The sequence below is a fragment of the Neomonachus schauinslandi genome, chromosome 2 (assembly GCF_002201575.2).
Source record: "Neomonachus schauinslandi chromosome 2, ASM220157v2, whole genome shotgun sequence".
Taxonomy (NCBI): domain Eukaryota; kingdom Metazoa; phylum Chordata; class Mammalia; order Carnivora; family Phocidae; genus Neomonachus; species Neomonachus schauinslandi.
The window spans coordinates 200,509,957-200,526,785 of NC_058404.1; the positions used below are offsets into that span (position 1 = coordinate 200,509,957).

Genomic DNA, 16,829 nt, shown 5'->3' on the forward strand with positions numbered 1-16,829 from the left:
ACAGCAGCCGATGAAGCCCCTTGCTTCTGTGATCTTGCTTGACCCCCCTTCCCGTGGGCACTCAGCGAGCGCATGCCAGGGTCTGGATGGGGCGCGGAGCCGAGTCCGAGTCCAGGTGTCAGGGTCTCGAGTGGGCCCCCACACTGGGGGGGATGCCACATCGGACAGACACCACAAGGGACACCACAGGACAGCCCAGGGTGGCTCTGAAGCTCTGACCTGGCCGCTCTGAGGTCACCATCTCTGGGCCTCTTTTCTATCCACTGGCTGGGGATGAGCGCTGTGACTAGGGGCACCAACCACACCGTTGTAGGGGAGGACATGGACCCAGAACGTGTATTGCCAGGTCCGGCGCTGGGCCCGTGCTCCCAGCACACCACTGAGACCCTCTCCCGGCTTCCAGTGACCCCTCCGGGAGCCCCAGCTCCCCCCCAGCTCTGTCTGTGGCAAAGCAACGTTGGTGGCAGTTAGTGGAGCTGGTGGTGCTGGGAGCCGTGGCCAGACTCCTGGTGGGAGGCGGGGTGCGTGCCGGTTACGGGCAGGGGCTCCAGTGCTGGGCTCGGCCCCTGTGGGTTCAAATCCCGTCTGTGCCCCCCAGCCGGGCCGAGTCCCTGCGGCAGCTCGCCCAGCTTGTGAAATGGGCACAGTGGCGCCCCCTCCCCCGGTCATCAGGAAGATTAGGTGGGCGTGCTTGGTTAGCGCCTCAGGGTGGTGGCTGTTGGGTGGGGTGGTCAACAGTGCTGTTGGTGACAATGACACATCCTGTATGGGGCGCTGTGCACCTGACTCACAGAGTGCCGTGATGGAGGTGAGGTGGACCCCGCCTCCCAGCAGAGGAGGAGAAGGTAGGGGGTTACAGGTGAACCAGTGTCCCGGGGCTCTCAACGATGGGAACTGGCTGCAAGGGAAGCTCCTTCCCGCCTCTTCCAGCTCCCGGGCTCCTGGCCTCATCCCTTCCTCTGGCCTCTGTGGTCTCGTGGCCCCCGCCCCATGTCCGTCTGTGTCCCTCCTCTTATAAGACACCGTCACTGGATTAAGGCCCCCCATGCAGTATGACCTCATCCTAAGGAGTCAGATCTGCAAAGACCCCATTTCCAAATAAGGCCACCTTCTACAGTGCCAGGATCTGGGGGGACACCATTCACCCCTGTCCAGGGGTGACCAGACAACTCCCCAGAGGTGCTTCTTGGTGAAGGTGACAAGGTCTCCATGGGCCCACAAGGTATTGGTTCTGTACGAGCCCCGTGAGTGCTCCGACCAGACCCCCCCAAACCTGTCCGGGGTTGGGAAGGTACCGCCTCTCCCTCTGTGGACCCACATTTATTAAGCGCCAACTGTGATCGTGGAGCACCATCGGTTTACTCCGTTGACCTCCTCGTGGGGCAGGGGTGTTTGCTCTCACCCTCCAGGAGGGCAGAGTGAGGCGTGGAGAGCTCTCCCAGCCCCCTGGGAGCTGCGTCTACAGCAGGACCCGGGGCCTGTGAGGCCAAGCGGGGCAGTTACAGGAACCCGCGGGGGGCGGGGAACTCTCCTGCACAGATTGGGCTCACTTCCTCATCTCTGCCTAGGACTAGGAAGCCCCGCGCTGAGATCGTCCCTGGCGGCCCCGCCTGCTCGGGCACATCGTCACTGGGCAGGTGGGAGGGTCTTTGAGCCCAGGAAGCCTTCCCTTTCCTCAGGAAGCTGTCCCTGAGGCTGTGGGGAGCAGGCCGCGGGGGGCCCCCGGACGCAGACAGGGATGGGCCAGTCCTGACCCGGGGGCGGATGCCGGCAGGACGAGAGGCTGCCACCAGACCCGGCAGGGTCCTGTGAGATGCCCGGCTGCAGGGGCCCCTGCTGCACCCGGGGCTGGGGAGGACGTGCCGGGCGGGGAGGGAGGCTAACACCCCTGCGTGTCAGAAGGGAAGAGGAGAGAGATGGCAGGCTGGCCTGGCAGCCCTTGTGCATCCGGGTCCTGACACCCAGCTGCAGCTACCAGTGGTGCGGGAGCTGCGAGGGCGGGGATCCCAGGGGTGAAGCCAGGAGGGAAAGCACCATAGGCTTGGGCTCGGTGGGGGGCCGGCCAGGGCGGCCCCACACGGAGCTGTGTCTGGAAAAATGGCGGGGGTCTTCATGCTTTACGAGGATGGAGATGGCACGGGGACCGGGGAGCAGGGAGTGCGGGGCCCCCGGGCCTGAATGACATGTGAGCCATTCGACAAGGCTGCGTGGAGAAGGTTCTGGGCATCTTTAGTTTAGCCGTGGCTTCTTCCCTGGAACAGGGAGCAGCCCCCGCCTGCCCCCTCCCCGCCCTCCCTGGGTCAAGCAGCTCTGGCAGAGAGGAGAGGGGCTGCCTGGCCGAGCGGGGGTCCCCTGCGTGCTCCTTGCCTCCTTGCCCCCACCTCCCAGTCTGTGCCCCTGCCCCTCAGAGGTAGGTCAGGATGGGACTCAGGTCCCAGTTGGGAGTGAGGGGATAGGGGCTCCTGGAGGCATCGCTTCTGCAAGTCTTGCGGGCCTTGGGCTGCTGGGGGCCCGTGGGTCCCTCTGGAGGGGCAGACAGACCGTTTCACCCCTGTTTCTCTGCAGTGAGGGGCTGTTTGGCCCCAAGGCCACAGGAGGGGCACCAGAGTAATTCCTGTCAGAAACACGGGGTGCTCTGCTTCTGCGACTCCCAGGGCCACTCCTACCTCTCTTTTTTGTCTTTTTCATTTGGATTGTAGGAGCAGTCCTGGCTTCTAATGGGCTGAAAAGCCGGCCTTGCCAGTCCCCAGCAGTGATGACTCTGGACATTTAAGGGTCCGAGGGGCAGCGGGCCGGGCAAAGCCACCCAGGAGGTGAGCTGGCTGCCTGGGCCACGAGCTGAGCGGTGCCCCTGGGACGCCTGCTGGGGTCCAGTGCACAAAGGCTTTGGGGACAGGAGGACACAGGTGGTGTCCGGTTGTCTGGGGTTCTGCCTCCCCCGCCCCATGCCCCATGCTGTTGGCAATGTGAATGGCCACCCGTCAGCCGCTCTGCAGGTGGTTCCCACCACCCCCAGAGGCCTTGCTGACTGCCCAGCCCCCTTTCCCTGTCCTCCTGTGCTGCCAGTCACAGAACCCGCCCCCAGACTAGCAGGGGTGCGTGCAGGTGGTTGACAAACACCTGTGTCTGAGGTTCTGGGGACCTGGGTCCATGTCCAGTCCCCTGGGGTTCTGGAGGGAGATGGGCCCAGGGGCTGGTGGGGCCATCCAGGCTCTGAGCTCCACATGGCTGCCCCTGAACTCCGTCCGCCGCGGGGGCCCTGCCCCAACATCCTCCAGGAAAGGGGGTGGGCCAGGAGGAAGCCTGACTTGCTTCTCGGTTGGCATTGTTGGCCCCGGAGAGCGGGTGAGGGGGGTGCCTGCCTGTCCCTGCATGCTCTGTGCAGAGGGAATTCCCACCGCCTGCCCTGGGTTTGGTTTGAAATCTCGGAGCTCAGCATCAGGGCTCAGGGAGGCCCGAAACGAGGGGGTTCCCTTGTTTGTGCGACCTAGCAGTGCTCTTGGCGAGTGAGCAGGGCCATTCCTTGTCTCCTCTGTCCCCGAGGCTGCTCCCGTCCCTGTGGCCACAGCGGGGGGTCTGGCCCCGCCTTCCCCAGCCCTGGCCACCCTCTTGGCCCACCCATCACCCCACGTTCCCATCTGAAAGGGGACTCTGTGTTCTTCTTTGTCCTGATTGGTGACAAAGCCCCAACCCCAGCAGCACGGACCGTCCATCTGTAACGGCCTCTCGTCTCTGACCCCAGGAAGTAGTGAGGCATAATGACTGCTCTTGCGGGGAGGCCTGAGGGCACCCCGGGGTGGGCAGCCATCGCCTGTTCTGCCTCGTCTGCCTCACCACTTCCTCCTTCCCTGCCGTCCGCCACCTTCCCTTCCTGGGCGGCCTGGACCCTGGCCCACTTCTTGACCTGTGGGGTGGGACGGCGTTCCGGGGGCCCTGCTGGAGCCCAGGCCTCTTCCGGTGGGAGCAACAGATCTCCTGGGAACCCGAGACCGGATCACAGTGGAACTGGTGCTTGTGGGAAACGGAACTAGATGGGTGTTTCCGGGGGCCTCTGTTGTGGCCCTAGCTCGACGGGACGCGCAGTGGGCTTGCTCACGTCCAAGGCGCCAGGGTGTCCCCCGAGGACTTCTGCTCTGTTCCCCATGTTTGTCCGGCATTGGCAGGAACGTTTGAGCAGCCACAACGCGTCAGGCTCTGAGCAGCCTCCTGGGGGTCGTGAGCTGGAGTGGGGTCCCCACCTGCCCGCACGGCTTCCAGCCCGCTCCACCGGGCCCGCGCTGGCCCATGTCTCGGGAAGAGCCTGCGGGGGGGGGCCCGTCGTAGCGGGAGAAGCAGCGACAGACTGACTCACAAGCAAAGCTCTGAAGGATGTGCAGAGGCCCGCCTGGCAAACGGGAGGCCGTCTCTCCTCCGACCCCAACCCCGTGGCAGCGTCCTCAGGGCACCTGTGTTCCCGGGGAGGCCTCCCTGCTGACCCACAGCCTGTCCTCTTCCCCCAGCGGCCCGCGGGTATGCGGAGCCCCCGGCGCTGAGGCCGCCGCCCGGACATGGAGGGCCCCGCGGAGGAGCCGGCCCTGAAGGGGAGAGGGCCCGCGGCGGCACCCTCGGGAGGCGGCGGTGGCGGCGGCCACAAGGCCCAGAGAGTGGCCATGAGCCCGTCGGTTGTCTGGGAGCGAGCAGGGCCCGAGGAGGCCGAGGCGCTTGTCGGAGGCGGTGAGTACAGCGCGTGCCGTCCACCCCACTGTCCGGCCGCCCACGGCTGTCCCCCGATGAATTTACCGCTCTGTTACAAACCCTCAAGCGCCCACAGTCCTGCTATGTCCTCAGGACAGAAAGCCCTGGAATTGCTCAGAAGGGGGCATCCCTCGCTCCCCTGGGAGGGCACCAGTGGCCAGCCAGGACCAGGCCAGGCCGCTTCCTGGTGGGAGGAGGATGAGCCCAGAGCCATGGGCACATGAGGCCGAGCCCGGAAGCAAGGCTGGGATTCCTGATCGTCACTGGCCAATGCTTGACTGGGGCCTCAGTTTCCCCACTTGGAAACCTGAGGGGTGGGCTGGGCGATCTCATGGACCCCACTCCCTACCTCCTTGGGCCCTGGAGGCGAGGGAAGGAGGGGGGAGGACCCTCCCTGAGCCCGGGACAGCCTGTGGCTCCGGCCTCCCCCCAGACTCCCCTGTCCTCACATGTGCACCCTCCTCCAGGCCACCTGCCTAGCTGCCTGAGGGGTCTGGGGCTTGGCACACAGGACAAGCTCAGTAGATGCTTGAATGATCAGTGAACAACGGATGCACTGGGAGGATGGAAACAAGCCTCACGAGGTGCATAGTGCGAGCTAGAGGCACTTCGTACCTGTTGCCTCAGGCCTTCTGGGCGTGAGGGAGACAGGAAGGACTGGGGTGGCCCCCGTGGGTGCCGACTCACGATGGGGTGTGGGCCTGCAGTCGGACACCTGCCTGGCCAGCAGAGGCCTGAGCTGCCACCCAGTTCCAGAGCCTGTCCTCCGCTCCGGCCCCCGGGGGCGCCCCCTCGGCTGGCCCCCTGCACTCTGGAGTGCCTCGCTAATCCTGCCAGGCTGTGAGCCACACCCGAGACACCTCCCAAGGCCGAGAGGGCCCGTGTCCCCCTCGGTGAGTGACGTGCAGAAGGACCAGGACGCAGCCCTGTCTGCCCCAGACCCAGGGTTCCTTCTGGGCCGCCCCCTTCCCTCTGTGGTCAGTAGGACAGTGGCCCCCAAGCAAGGCCACATCCTAGTCCCCAGACGTATAGCAAAAGTGATTTTGTAGATGGGGTTAAGAATCCTAAAATGGGAAGATAAGCCCAGGGTCAGAATCGGAGACGTTGACGGTGCCTGGCTTCCAGCTTGGAAGATGGAGGAAGATCCACAGGCCAAGGACGCGGGTGGATGCCTCTGGGAGCTGGGAGACAGACTCTCCCCGCGGAGCCTCCTGGGGGCAGCAACTCTGCTGACCCTTGGTTTTAGCCAGTGAGACCTTTCCAGACTCCAGCCCAGCAACACAAGACACTGGCGGTGGTTTCAGACACCTCTAAGCTTGGGGTAGTCTGTTGGAACACAGGGAGAACCTCACACCCCCTCCATCCTCCTTGGGCTTTTGTGACCTGGAGGCAGGGAATTCGAGGGGTCAGTGGTTTGTATGGGTGTGGACACACCTCTTTTGTTCCAGAAATATCAGGGGCTTTGTGCCCGCACGGCTGAGAGTTGCCTGTTCTGACCTTGATCCCACAACCCTGCTTTGACCTTGATCCCACAACCCTGCTTTATTACAGATGCCAGTCCTCCCCCTGGGGGCTCCGGGCCAGCTGCTGGGACCCCTCCTGGCCAGATGGGCACGTACCCCACAGGTAGACGTCCACGGGTACCCCAATGTGCAGCAGGGTTCAGTCTGGGAAGGGCTGTGAATGTGGGGTCCCTGGGCGTGCCCCCTTCCCTCCAGCCTCGACTGTGCCCTGGACACAGAATGCCTGGTCCCCAGACTTCCCTCCCGGGGATCGCTGTGGGGGAGGGGAGGCTGGTAAATTGCAGATGGCCAGGTCCTGCGCCCAGACTCTGACTCGGCCCCGCTGGGGTGCAGGGCCCAGGACTCTGCCTTTCTGCTTGGGGCCTGAAGGCCAGAGTTGACTGCCCTGGGGGCGGGGCCACATGTGGGGGAAGTGAGACTCTTGGGGAGGGGTCACAGGTGGGGTGTGGTAAAACCAGACCAACCAGCCCACTGTGTTGTGGGGCCGCAGAGGGACCGGCATCTGGGGAGGGGGCTCCGCGGATCAACAGGATTTCTGCAGGGCGCAGATGAGGGGAGGCAGCCCTGGGTGGCGGAGGGGGATGGGGCGGTAAAAAGCCCCCGACCCCTGAGACCCCACTCCCGGTCCCCGCGGTGGCGGCACAGAAACCCCAGCGTTGTTGGTGGTTCACTTTGCCTTGACACCCACCTGTCCTCCGACGTTCCTTCCGGGGGGCCGGCGCTGCCTGTGGTCATCACGATGACCAGGGGGTGTTGAGCAAGCGGCAGATTATTTTGGGTCTGAAAACGCCACCCACCCTCTTATGGGAATAGGAGGTGTCACATCTCAGAACCAGTTGTGAAATGTTGGGCATGCTTCCTGCTGGGGGAGTGAGCCTGATTCCAGATCCCAGTGGTCTCCATACTGCCCTCCCCTGCCTTCCCCTCCCCCGCGCTCCCCTCCCCCCTCTTTCTCCCCCCCACCCCTTCTCTCTCCCTTCCCCCCTCTCTCTCCTCCTGCTTCCTCCCCCCTTCTCCCATGCCCCCTCCACCCCTTCAGAGCAGCTCATGCTTTGGGGCCCTCAGCACAGTTGGGAGGCCTCTTCAGGGGGCAGGGGTGGGGGCTGGCGGGGGCATTTGAGCAGAGATGTGAATTTTAGGGCAGCCTGTCAGGCCAGGATTTGGTCTGGGAGAGACTGCTCCAGGTGGAGGATGTAGTGAGTGCAAAGGCCCTGGGGCAGGATGTGTGGGGGTGCTTTGATCTCCTAGGGCAGCAGAGAGGCCCCAGGCTAGAGGGGAGGGAGAGAAGAGGTGATGGGGGAGCAGAGCCAGAGGCTCAAGGCTGTGCTGGTGGGAAGGTGGAAAGGGCTTGTGTCTCAGTCTCCCTGAGAAGGAAAAGCCTGCAGCCATCCTATCCAGTATAGGAGCCACACGATTTTTGTTTCCGTTTAACTGAATTAAAATGAAAAATCTGGTTGCGACAGTTGCACGGGCCGTATTTCCAGAACTCAAAGGCTCCACATGGCTGGAGGCGGCCTGGGAGGGTTGAGAGCAGGGGCGTGCAGCTCACTGTAAGGAGACCTCTGGCTCTCTGAGGACCGGAGGACTGAGTGGAGCTGGCGGGTGGGGCCTGGACAACCGCCCAGGGCAGACCTAGGGGACCCGGGCCACGGGGAAGGGGGCCACGGAGGGTTTGGCCTGGTTTTGCAGTTCACCGGTGGACCCGGGTGCTGTGTGGTGCAGGGAAGTGTCCTTGGTCTAAGCTGGGTGGGGGCTGGAAACCCTTTTGGAAATGGGAACGAGGGGGAGGGGGAGGGGTCAGTTTAGGAGAGAGGATGGTAAGTCCTGGGACACCTGTGGGTGATTTGCTGGAGCTTGAATGCCCCTGTCTGGAGCGGTGGGAGAGGTCGGGGCCGGAGGTCACAGTGACTCTGGTGACTTCGCTGAGTGCTGGCTCCCGCTGCCCCTCCCAGACCTGACCTTGCAGCTGCTGGCCGTGCGGAGGAAGACGGGGCTGCCGGACCCCAGCCTGCAGCAGACCGTGAGGAGCCGGCTCCGCCTGTTGGAAAATGACAGCCGGGAGGTGGCCCGTGCGCTGGGGGTGAGCCTGGCTTCTCTGGGGGGCCCGGGGAGGCACAGGGGCTCCAAGCCTGAGAACGGACAGGGGACAGGGGTAGACCTAGCAGGAGGGCCTTTGATGCCCAGGCCTCTGTCCCTGAGGGGCCAAGGCCACAGGTGGTGGCACCGTGACTTGTCCCTGGCTGTTCTCCTGGATGTCTGGGTCAGGGGGCCACCGATCACACCTGCAGTTCTAGCCACACGTGGCCCACGGTGCTCCCAGGTCCCCTCCCACTCTCTGTGCCCCCCACCCTGCTGATACTCTTAAAGTCCCTGTCATGGGGAGCAAGAAGGACTGGTGTGTGCTGATCTTACTCTGATGATGGAGCCAGGCCCCTGTTGGCCTCTGCACAGTGGACACTCTGGCAGGACGGTGGCCGAGGAGTGGGCTGGGCAGGGCGACCTCTCCGTGACAGAGGTCCTGGGGCTTAGGGCTAGGCAGCCACCAGGTGACCTTGCAGCCAGCCCGCCTGACCTTGGCCTCTGTGAACCCAGCTCCCTCAGCCACCTGTCAGGGATGCTTACTTGTTACCCCACAGAGCCGAGGTGCGGATCCTGCAAACGGCACGGGAGTACCAGCCCTGCGTGGTGTCGGGCAAGGGGCTGGACCCCGGTGTGCCACGTGCTGAGGGTCAGACCTTGGACAAGAAACGCGGCCTGTTTTCAGTCTGTCAAGCGGAGCGCAGAGCAGCATCCCCTTCCCCAGTGCACACACCCTGTGCTTTATAAGTGCTGGGGTGACGCTCCTGCCCGGTCACCACCCGGGCGTTCATGGGATGGGAGTCAGAGGAGAGGGGGTGCCGGAGTGAGGACGCATCCCCCTATCGGTGCTGCGGGAAGGGCTGGGAGGCAAGGCTGGGATGCACAGGGCTGAGAGCCCAGCCTGCGGGGAGAACCTGCTGTCGCGGAGGGCAGGGACTGGAGCACGGAGCCCGCAGGGGCTTGGCACGGGTACTGGGGAGCCACGGCTGGGTTGAGAGCCCCAGCCTCGGGCCGTAGAGGAACCGGCTCTGTGCTTCCCCGCCTGCCTGGGTCACTTGAGCAAAACGCTTCTGTTGTGCGGCTCTGTCCTCCTGGCGGTCAGATGCCTGAAAGCCCCCCGCCCGGGACTGTTTCTTCCCCATAGGAGCTGTCGGCCAGGCTGCTATCTATCCACAGTGACCAGGATCGGATCGTGGTGACCTTTAAGACTTTCGAGGAAATCTGGAAGTTCTCCACCTACCACGCTCTTGGTAAAGTGGGGGTCCCTCCCAGACCTGGCTATGGGGACTCCCCTTAGAGGACACTTGTCACACACTGCCGAGCACTTGATGTCATAAATCGGGCTTCAGCCCAGCGCCGCTCACAAGGGCCGGGGCAGCGGGCCGTGGGAGTTAGTGCTCACCCGCTCTCGGGGAGAGATGGCGTGACAGGCGGGGCGCAGAGGCGTCCCTCCCCGCGCTGCGCTGTGTGCGGAGCTTTGTGCGGCCAGACCCCGAGGGAGGCTGAGCTCAGACCCGCTGAGCACAGACCGGGTTATTTCCAGCCCGGACAGAGAGCTTGCTTTCTAAAGGACCCTCATCCGTTCGGAGGCGTCTGTGGGCCCGGCTGCGTCTCTGAGGAACCGTGCTCCGCCACCTCGGTCTGAGCCTGAGAGCGTGGAAAATAAGAGTGACAGCATCTTGTGCCAACTCCCGAGTGCACGCGCTCTCCCTGAATGCTCTGGTCCCGTCTCACGGATGAGGAGACTGAGGGTCACTCGAGTGACTTGTCCTCGTCTAAACTCGCCAGAGCACAGGGAAGTCCAGGGTGTCACCCATGGTCATGGCCGGTCCACTCTCAGCCCAGATGGTCAGACCTGGGGCCTGTCTGGGTTGTAGATGGTGCCGCAAGTCCCTGAAGCAGGATGGGGATCCCCCAGCACCGGGGCCCTGAAGGCTTCCCTGCCTCCCTTTGGAGCCCGCTGGTGACCCAGCCTGTCTGGCCCCCAGGCTTCACTCATCACTGCCTGGAAAACCTACTCGTGGACCAGGCCTTCTGGCTGCTCTCACCCAACGAGGACGAGGAGACAGCTGTCCAAGTCCATGTGGACCAGGAGGCCTTGAGGCTGACGCACGAGAGCCTCCTCGCCCAGGAAGGTGAGCACCACGTGGTGACGGTGACAAGGGCCGGCCCCACGCTGTGCTCGGGATGCCCGGGGGAGGAGGGCCTGGAGGCTCTGGTGTGCACGTGGAGACTTGACGGGGCCTCACGCAGGGGTACATGGGGGGACCCTGGCCGTGAAATGCCCGGGCCCTGTCACTTTGCCATAAAGACCTGGTCAGGCCCCCCAAAAATAATAGTGAAAGTGTTTCTGCAAGCAGCACCCCCACCCCAAGGTCCTGACCCGATACTGCTTTGAGTGCCGTGGTGGCCTCATCATGGGGTGCAAGCCAGCAGCAAACGGAACCCAAAGCTGCCTGTCTTACCCTGGCCTCAGAGAAGAAGAGAGGGGGCCGGGCTCCCAGGGGTGGTCCTAGCAGACAGGCCCCCTGGGATCACAGGTCGGGCCCCTCAGGGAAACTGAGGCCCTGAGGGTCTGAGGCTGGGTGAGGTCTGAGCAGAGCCTGGGGCCGGGGAGACCCTGCAGGGTTCCCTTCACACGTGTCACCTGGCAGGACAGGTGGGTCCCACCTGGCAGAGCGTCCAGCCACCCTGAAGGACACCGTCTGTCACTTTGAAGGTCCTGTCTTCGTCCTGTGTCCTGACCACCGTGTGCGAGTGAAGACCAGCCCCCGGGGTGCAGGGAGCGGCCCCTGGGCCCTCAGGCGAGCCTCGGGGGTTCCCCAGGGAGAGGCAGCCCCGGCAGTGGACCCTTGCGCTCCCAGCCCCGGCACGTCCTCCGAGGAGGTGGCAGCGGCGGCCACTCCAGAAACTTTGATTCCATTTCATCAGTAGGTACCGAACTTTGTTTCTGTGCTTCCAGCCCATCCCGCGTGTTGTCGGGCCTCACGGAGAACCCCCCCAGGCCCTGGCCCATCCGCAGGGCAGAGGAGGTGGACAGGGGCCCCCAACAGACCCTCGCGGGTCCCTCTTCCACTGCTTCCAGTGTGTGGCCGTGGGCTGCCACCTGCATGAGGACACTGACATTCCCCAGTGGGGCTGCCCGGGCAGGAGGGTGCAGCCCAGAACTCTTGCTTCATGTTCTAGCTCGTTGTTGTTATTTTTTTAAGTAGTCGGCTCCATGCCCAGCGTGGAGCCACACACGGGGCTTGAACTCACGACCCTGAGATCAAGCCCTGAGCTGAGATCAAGAGTCTGACGCTTAACCCTTCCGCGCCCCCCCAGGCGCCCCTACTCTGGCTTGTTCTGGAAAGCTTTTGAGGGAGCTAGCTGCCAAATGTGTACCCATAGTAAGGAGGCACAAGGCAGATAAAGCCTGGGGAGGGCGAGGATGGGTCGCACGTTAAGTTCCTGCTCACGTGCTGAATGTGGGGCGTTAACTGGGCTTGGAGCTTCCTGGCAGCCAAAGCAAAGAGAGAAACTCGATGACCTGATGTTCAGAAGCTGTGAACTAACAGGCAGTGGCTCAGCTTCTGTCCTGGGTAAATGGAGGGAGGTCTCCCAGAATGCCAGCCTGAGGCAGGGCAGGAGGCACCTGGGCTGGGCAGCACGGGGCTCCCTGCAGGCCGTGCCACACACCTGGGCCTAAAGGCCACACATGTCTGTGTGTGTGTGTGTGTGTGTGTTTGTGTGTGTGTGTAGTCGGGCAAGTGGTGGAATTCTCTTGGGTCCCTGGGGGCTGCTGACTTGCCCAGTTGACTCAGTTTGAACTTGCCACACACCTGAAATCCTCTCTCGTCCCACTCCAGATGGGCTCTTAGGGTCCCCTGGGACCCCATCGACAACTCCATGAATGGACCTGTGACATCGGACATCCCACTGATGGGTAAATGCTTCCACTGGCCTTCCTCCCCTGGGAAAGGGATGGGCAAAGTGGGGCAGGCACCAGCATTCTGGAAGCTTCTGTGCTCACCATGAATCCTCCCCAAGCCGGAGGAGGTAGCTAGAATCCTCTCCAGTTCATGTTGTGACAACTCAGGCTCAGAGAGGCCCCACAGGCTGGTCCAGATTCATTTCACACGGTACGGCAAGGCCGGGCCGGGTCCCTGTCACTGTCTCCAGGAAAGCCCGAGTGTCACCTCACAGGCCATCCATCAGGCATGGCTTTCTCTCTGGCTTGCACATTCCACATGCCGGAGGGCCCTTGCATGGGTGGGCTAGGCTCCGGCTGAGTTTGCGCTAATGGAGGCTCTTGAGGCTTAGTTCTTGGGGCTTCTCTTGAAAAGACAGCGTGGGCCTTCGGCTTGGGCTCCTGGTTCAGCATTCCCTGCCCTGCTCCAAGCCGGCGGGTGCGGGGATGGCCTTGTGTACCTGCTCAGTGAACGTAAGGCCCCATGGGAGAGGGACCTGTGTTTACAGCTGCATCTGCCCTGGATGGGCCCCAGCCTGGCCTTGCCGGTGTGGGACAGAGGAGAAGTCCCTGGCCTTGGAGGTGGACAGCCCGGGGCCTCAGTTTCTCCTCCTCAGTGTGGGGATCAAGCGCCCCCTCCAGGAACCACTAGAGGCCCAGCCCCTTGGGTGCAGTGGCCACGCCTCATTGCAACCCCGACCACTCATTCCCGGCAGAGGGCCCCTCTGAGTCTGCCCCCAGTGCTGACCGTGTGACCCCCCTCCTGCAGCCACGGGCCTGGCCACGGCGGTGGCAGACTACCAGGGCTCCGGGCCTGAAGAGATGACCTTCCGAGGCGGCGACATCATCGAGGTCCTGGGCGCCCAGGTGCCCGGCCTGCCCTGGTGCCTGGGCCGGCACACGGCCTCGGGCCAGGTCGGGTTTGTGCAGACGAGTCTCGTCAGTGTGCAGGGCCAAGTGTCTGAGTGAGTGGCTGAGGCCCTGTCCCCTCCCGAGCCCGCACTTCCACCCCTGTGGGGAGCCTGCCACCCTCGCCCTTGGCTGACGCCCAGGTGACAAACCTGGATGTGGTCCTGGACGGTGCTCCCTTCCCTGTCCCTCCCCCTGGCCACTGTCCAGGCCCAGTTCCCTTGTCCCCAGGGCTGGTTCAGCTTCCTGTCTGGACCCCCATGTCCTTCACCACGTGCAGCCGGGCAGGGGCTGTTCCCCAAACTCCAGCGTGGTCTGGGGGCTGCCTAGTGACAAAGCACCACCCACCAGGGGCTGAGAACAGCAGAGGGCAATTCTGTCCCAGTTCTCGGGGCCACAAGTCCCAAATCAGGGGTCATGGAGCCACGCTTTCCCTGGAGGCGCCAGGGGAGGATTGTTCCTAGTTTCATCCAGCTCCTGGCAGCTACAGCGTTCCTGGGCTTGGGGCCGCATCACCCCAATCTCTGCTCTGTCCTCATGTGCCCCCCTTCCGCCCCCATGGGTCTGTGCATCCCTCTTACTAGAAGGACACCTGCTTTTGGATCAGGGCCCCCCTATTCCAGTGTGACCTCGTCCTGACTAATTACACCTGCAAAAACCCTTTATTGAATAAGGTCACCTTCTGAGGTTCTAGGTGGACGTGAATGAATTTTGAGGGACACTGTTCATCTTTGTGCACTATGCTACTCGCTTTCACAAAGCCCTTCGCGGACCCTGGGCCTGTCCTTCAAGGCCCCCCGTGACCCAGACCCTGGCGACCACCCGTGTCAAAGGCTGCCATTGCCGTCAGAGCACTTTGAGTCCAGCTGTGCAGGTCTGTCCGCCTTCGAGAACGACTGTGTGGACATGTGCGCCCCTGAGTGAGTCCAAGTCCCCTCTCCAGTGGCTCATCCTTGGGGACGTGCTCCTCTCCCTATGGGACCCCCCACACCTGCTGATGACATGCCCACCCCATGTGGGGAATTCTGAGCATCCCCACTGTGTGGCCCTGGGCAGCAGCATGGCGTCCTGGGAGAGCGGTCCGCGAGCACAGCTATGCCCATCATTTGGGGCCTTTCTGTTCCTCTGGCCTTGAGCTTCCGTTGTGAAGACCTCAGTCGGGGAGCCCAGAGAAGGTGGGTGTATGGAAAGGCCTTCACTGGGTCTGTCCCCGGGCCCCTGGGCCTGGCCTCCCGCACACGTCTGCAGGGGATCCTCTGGCCTCAACATCCGGGGTCGTTCACAGACCAGCGCCTCCCAGACCAAATCTTGAAGGCCGCTTTGGCTTGGCGAACTTAAAAGTGTCTGTTGCGCCTGCTCGTCAGGAGCGGCTCGAAGCTGGCTGGCCTGGAGCTGAGAGCCGCGGCTGGATCGTTTCCCAAAGCGCGTTCCTCCCAGTGTTCCGTCACCAACTCGGCAGAGCTCCTGCGAGGTGGGGACGCCCCCGCGTGCCTGGCTGGCGGTCCGCACTAGGAAGGCGCTGCGAAGTCTGACCTTTCCCTGTTGGAATGTGTTTGTGCACTGACTTCACCTTCAGGACCCTCTCTCACAGCCCCAGCGGCTGGAGTTCCGTGGAACGCTGTCTGGGGACCCTCGGTCTAGACAATTCCTGTCTCGTCCAGGGGAGGCCGCATCTCTGCGCAGACGGCTGGGCTTGCCTGAGCTGGGACGGCTGTTGGAGGAGCTCTTGCCAGTGTCCCAGGCATGCCCTCCAAACCCAGAGAAAGTTCCGGACCACGTGGCACCAGCCTCGCCTCCTGAGTCCGAGACAGTTCCTTCATCTCCTTGACCTTTGGGATGCCGTGTCCCTGAGGAATACAGGCCTGTTGTTCTGTCGGATGCTCCAGATGTCGCTCTGAGATTTTCTTCAATGTCTCCAAATAGCTCCTTCCAGTTTCCAAGTGCTTTTCAGAGTTTCCTATTAATGCTGCTAATTCAGTCCTACAGGCGCAAATCGCCTGTTCCTTCTCTCCCTGCTCTGCTTCCTGTTTTCCATCTCCCTGACCTGGCGCAGACTCACACCCGGTGTTTGTGTGGGGCGCTGTGGGGAGCACTTGCAGGGGCCATACGCGGAGCCGTGGGAGCTCAGGACCGAAGGGACTGATGTCTGCCTGTAGCTGTCACCACCTGCTTCGCAGGGGAAAGGGCATTTGAAGTGGGACTTTGCAGGCTGCCTAGGAGCTCACCTTCCCTGGCTGCCATGACCTACTGGGTCCGTAGCCACCTCTCCTGCTCCTGGACGTCTGCCTCCAGCAGGATGAGGCAGCCTTGAGGGCAGATCTTTTTTGTTTCTGTCCCGTGTCTTCATCATTGGGCACAGAGCAGGTGTGAGGGGCCTGTCACTCAAATGAGAGAGTAGAAATGGGTCTTACTTAGGAAACGTGCTGTCTCAAATAACGCACCTTTTTTCCCCCCAGGCTGGAAAATGTGATTTTTCTCAATGAAGAAGAAAGGTCATTCTTCAGCAATGAAGGACGCTTTTCGGAGGAGGATGCCAGGCAGCTACTGAGGAGGGTGTCTGGCGCAGATGTCTGCACGGTGTACAGCTTGGGTAGGTGTGGGGGTGCGGGCGGTGGGGTGCTGCTCCTCCCGCGCCTCCCCCTGGCTGCAGGGACGTCACAGGACCTGCAGCTGGCCGCCCCCTCCAGCCGGGTGCTCCGGACGGTTTCTAGGGGCAGATTCGCAGAGGGACGGGAGGGTTTGGAAGCAGACCGCTTTCCCGCAGGGCCGCATGGGCTGCTGGCCGCCAGCCCCGGGCCAGGACGTGCTACTGTCCCCTCGGTGGAGCGTGACTGTTTGGCCTCCGTGCACTGCTCGCGGCAACCCCTGCCCCCCACCCCCCTTCCAGGAGGCCCGGCTTCCTGCGCCAACCCCTGGGCACTTAAAGGTGACCAGCAGATGGTGCTACTCCTCTGGGAGGTCTAGGGGCAGCGGGCCAGATGCAGAGGGGGGCACAGAGAAAGGGGCAGGGAGATGCCCCCGAGTGGCCCCAAGGCTCCCTGCTGCCCAGGGAGCGCTGGCCTAAGAGCCACAGTCCCCCGGGGCGGGGGCGGGGTGGCACACAGACCTGGGGCTGGCCTGCTGCCCACATGCCGCCTCTCCCACAGTGTGTGTGGGAGCGACCATTCTCCCGTCGCAACGTTGAGGGGCCTGGGCTCGTGCGGCTGTGGTCTGGCCGGGTTGCCTGATCGCTGGGGTCCGGGGCTGGACCCCAGGGCTGCCACCCCCTAAAGACAATGGTGCTTTCGCCCCGCCACCCTGTCCTCGGAAGGCAGGGCCACGGGTGAGGTGGGGAGTGCATGAGCAGCAACAGAGGGAATGGTGCCGAGCAAACTTGCTGGTTGATGGCCGTGGGCGCAACGTGCTAGCTGGTTCCTTCATCCCACGGGTGGAGGGGCATACAAGTGTGTACACACACACACACACACTTACACATACATGCACACAATGCACGCACACACCACACATGACACACGTGTGCACGTACACAGGCACACACACCATGTGCACACACCGACACATCATGCATGCACACACCAACACACCACACAGGACACACATGCGCACATACACATGGACACACCTACACATCACAC

At 63.1% G+C, this 16,829-nt stretch overlaps 1 protein-coding gene across 1 annotated transcript in view; it reads left to right on the plus strand.

Moving 5' to 3' along the window:
* Positions 1 to 16,829, plus strand: part of SH3TC1 (SH3 domain and tetratricopeptide repeats 1) — a 44,471-nt gene that overhangs the window by 14,346 nt on the left and 13,296 nt on the right. The window contains exons 2-10 of the mRNA XM_021677621.1: positions 4,500 to 4,713; positions 6,286 to 6,360; positions 8,210 to 8,337; positions 9,481 to 9,586; positions 10,325 to 10,471; positions 11,056 to 11,266; positions 12,185 to 12,261; positions 13,055 to 13,250; positions 15,651 to 15,784. Of these exons, the coding sequence (XP_021533296.1) occupies positions 4,548 to 4,713; positions 6,286 to 6,360; positions 8,210 to 8,337; positions 9,481 to 9,586; positions 10,325 to 10,471; positions 11,056 to 11,266; positions 12,185 to 12,261; positions 13,055 to 13,250; positions 15,651 to 15,784 (1,240 nt within the window). The 5' untranslated portion in view covers positions 4,500 to 4,547. The remainder of the gene's footprint in view (positions 1 to 4,499; positions 4,714 to 6,285; positions 6,361 to 8,209; positions 8,338 to 9,480; positions 9,587 to 10,324; positions 10,472 to 11,055; positions 11,267 to 12,184; positions 12,262 to 13,054; positions 13,251 to 15,650; positions 15,785 to 16,829) is intronic.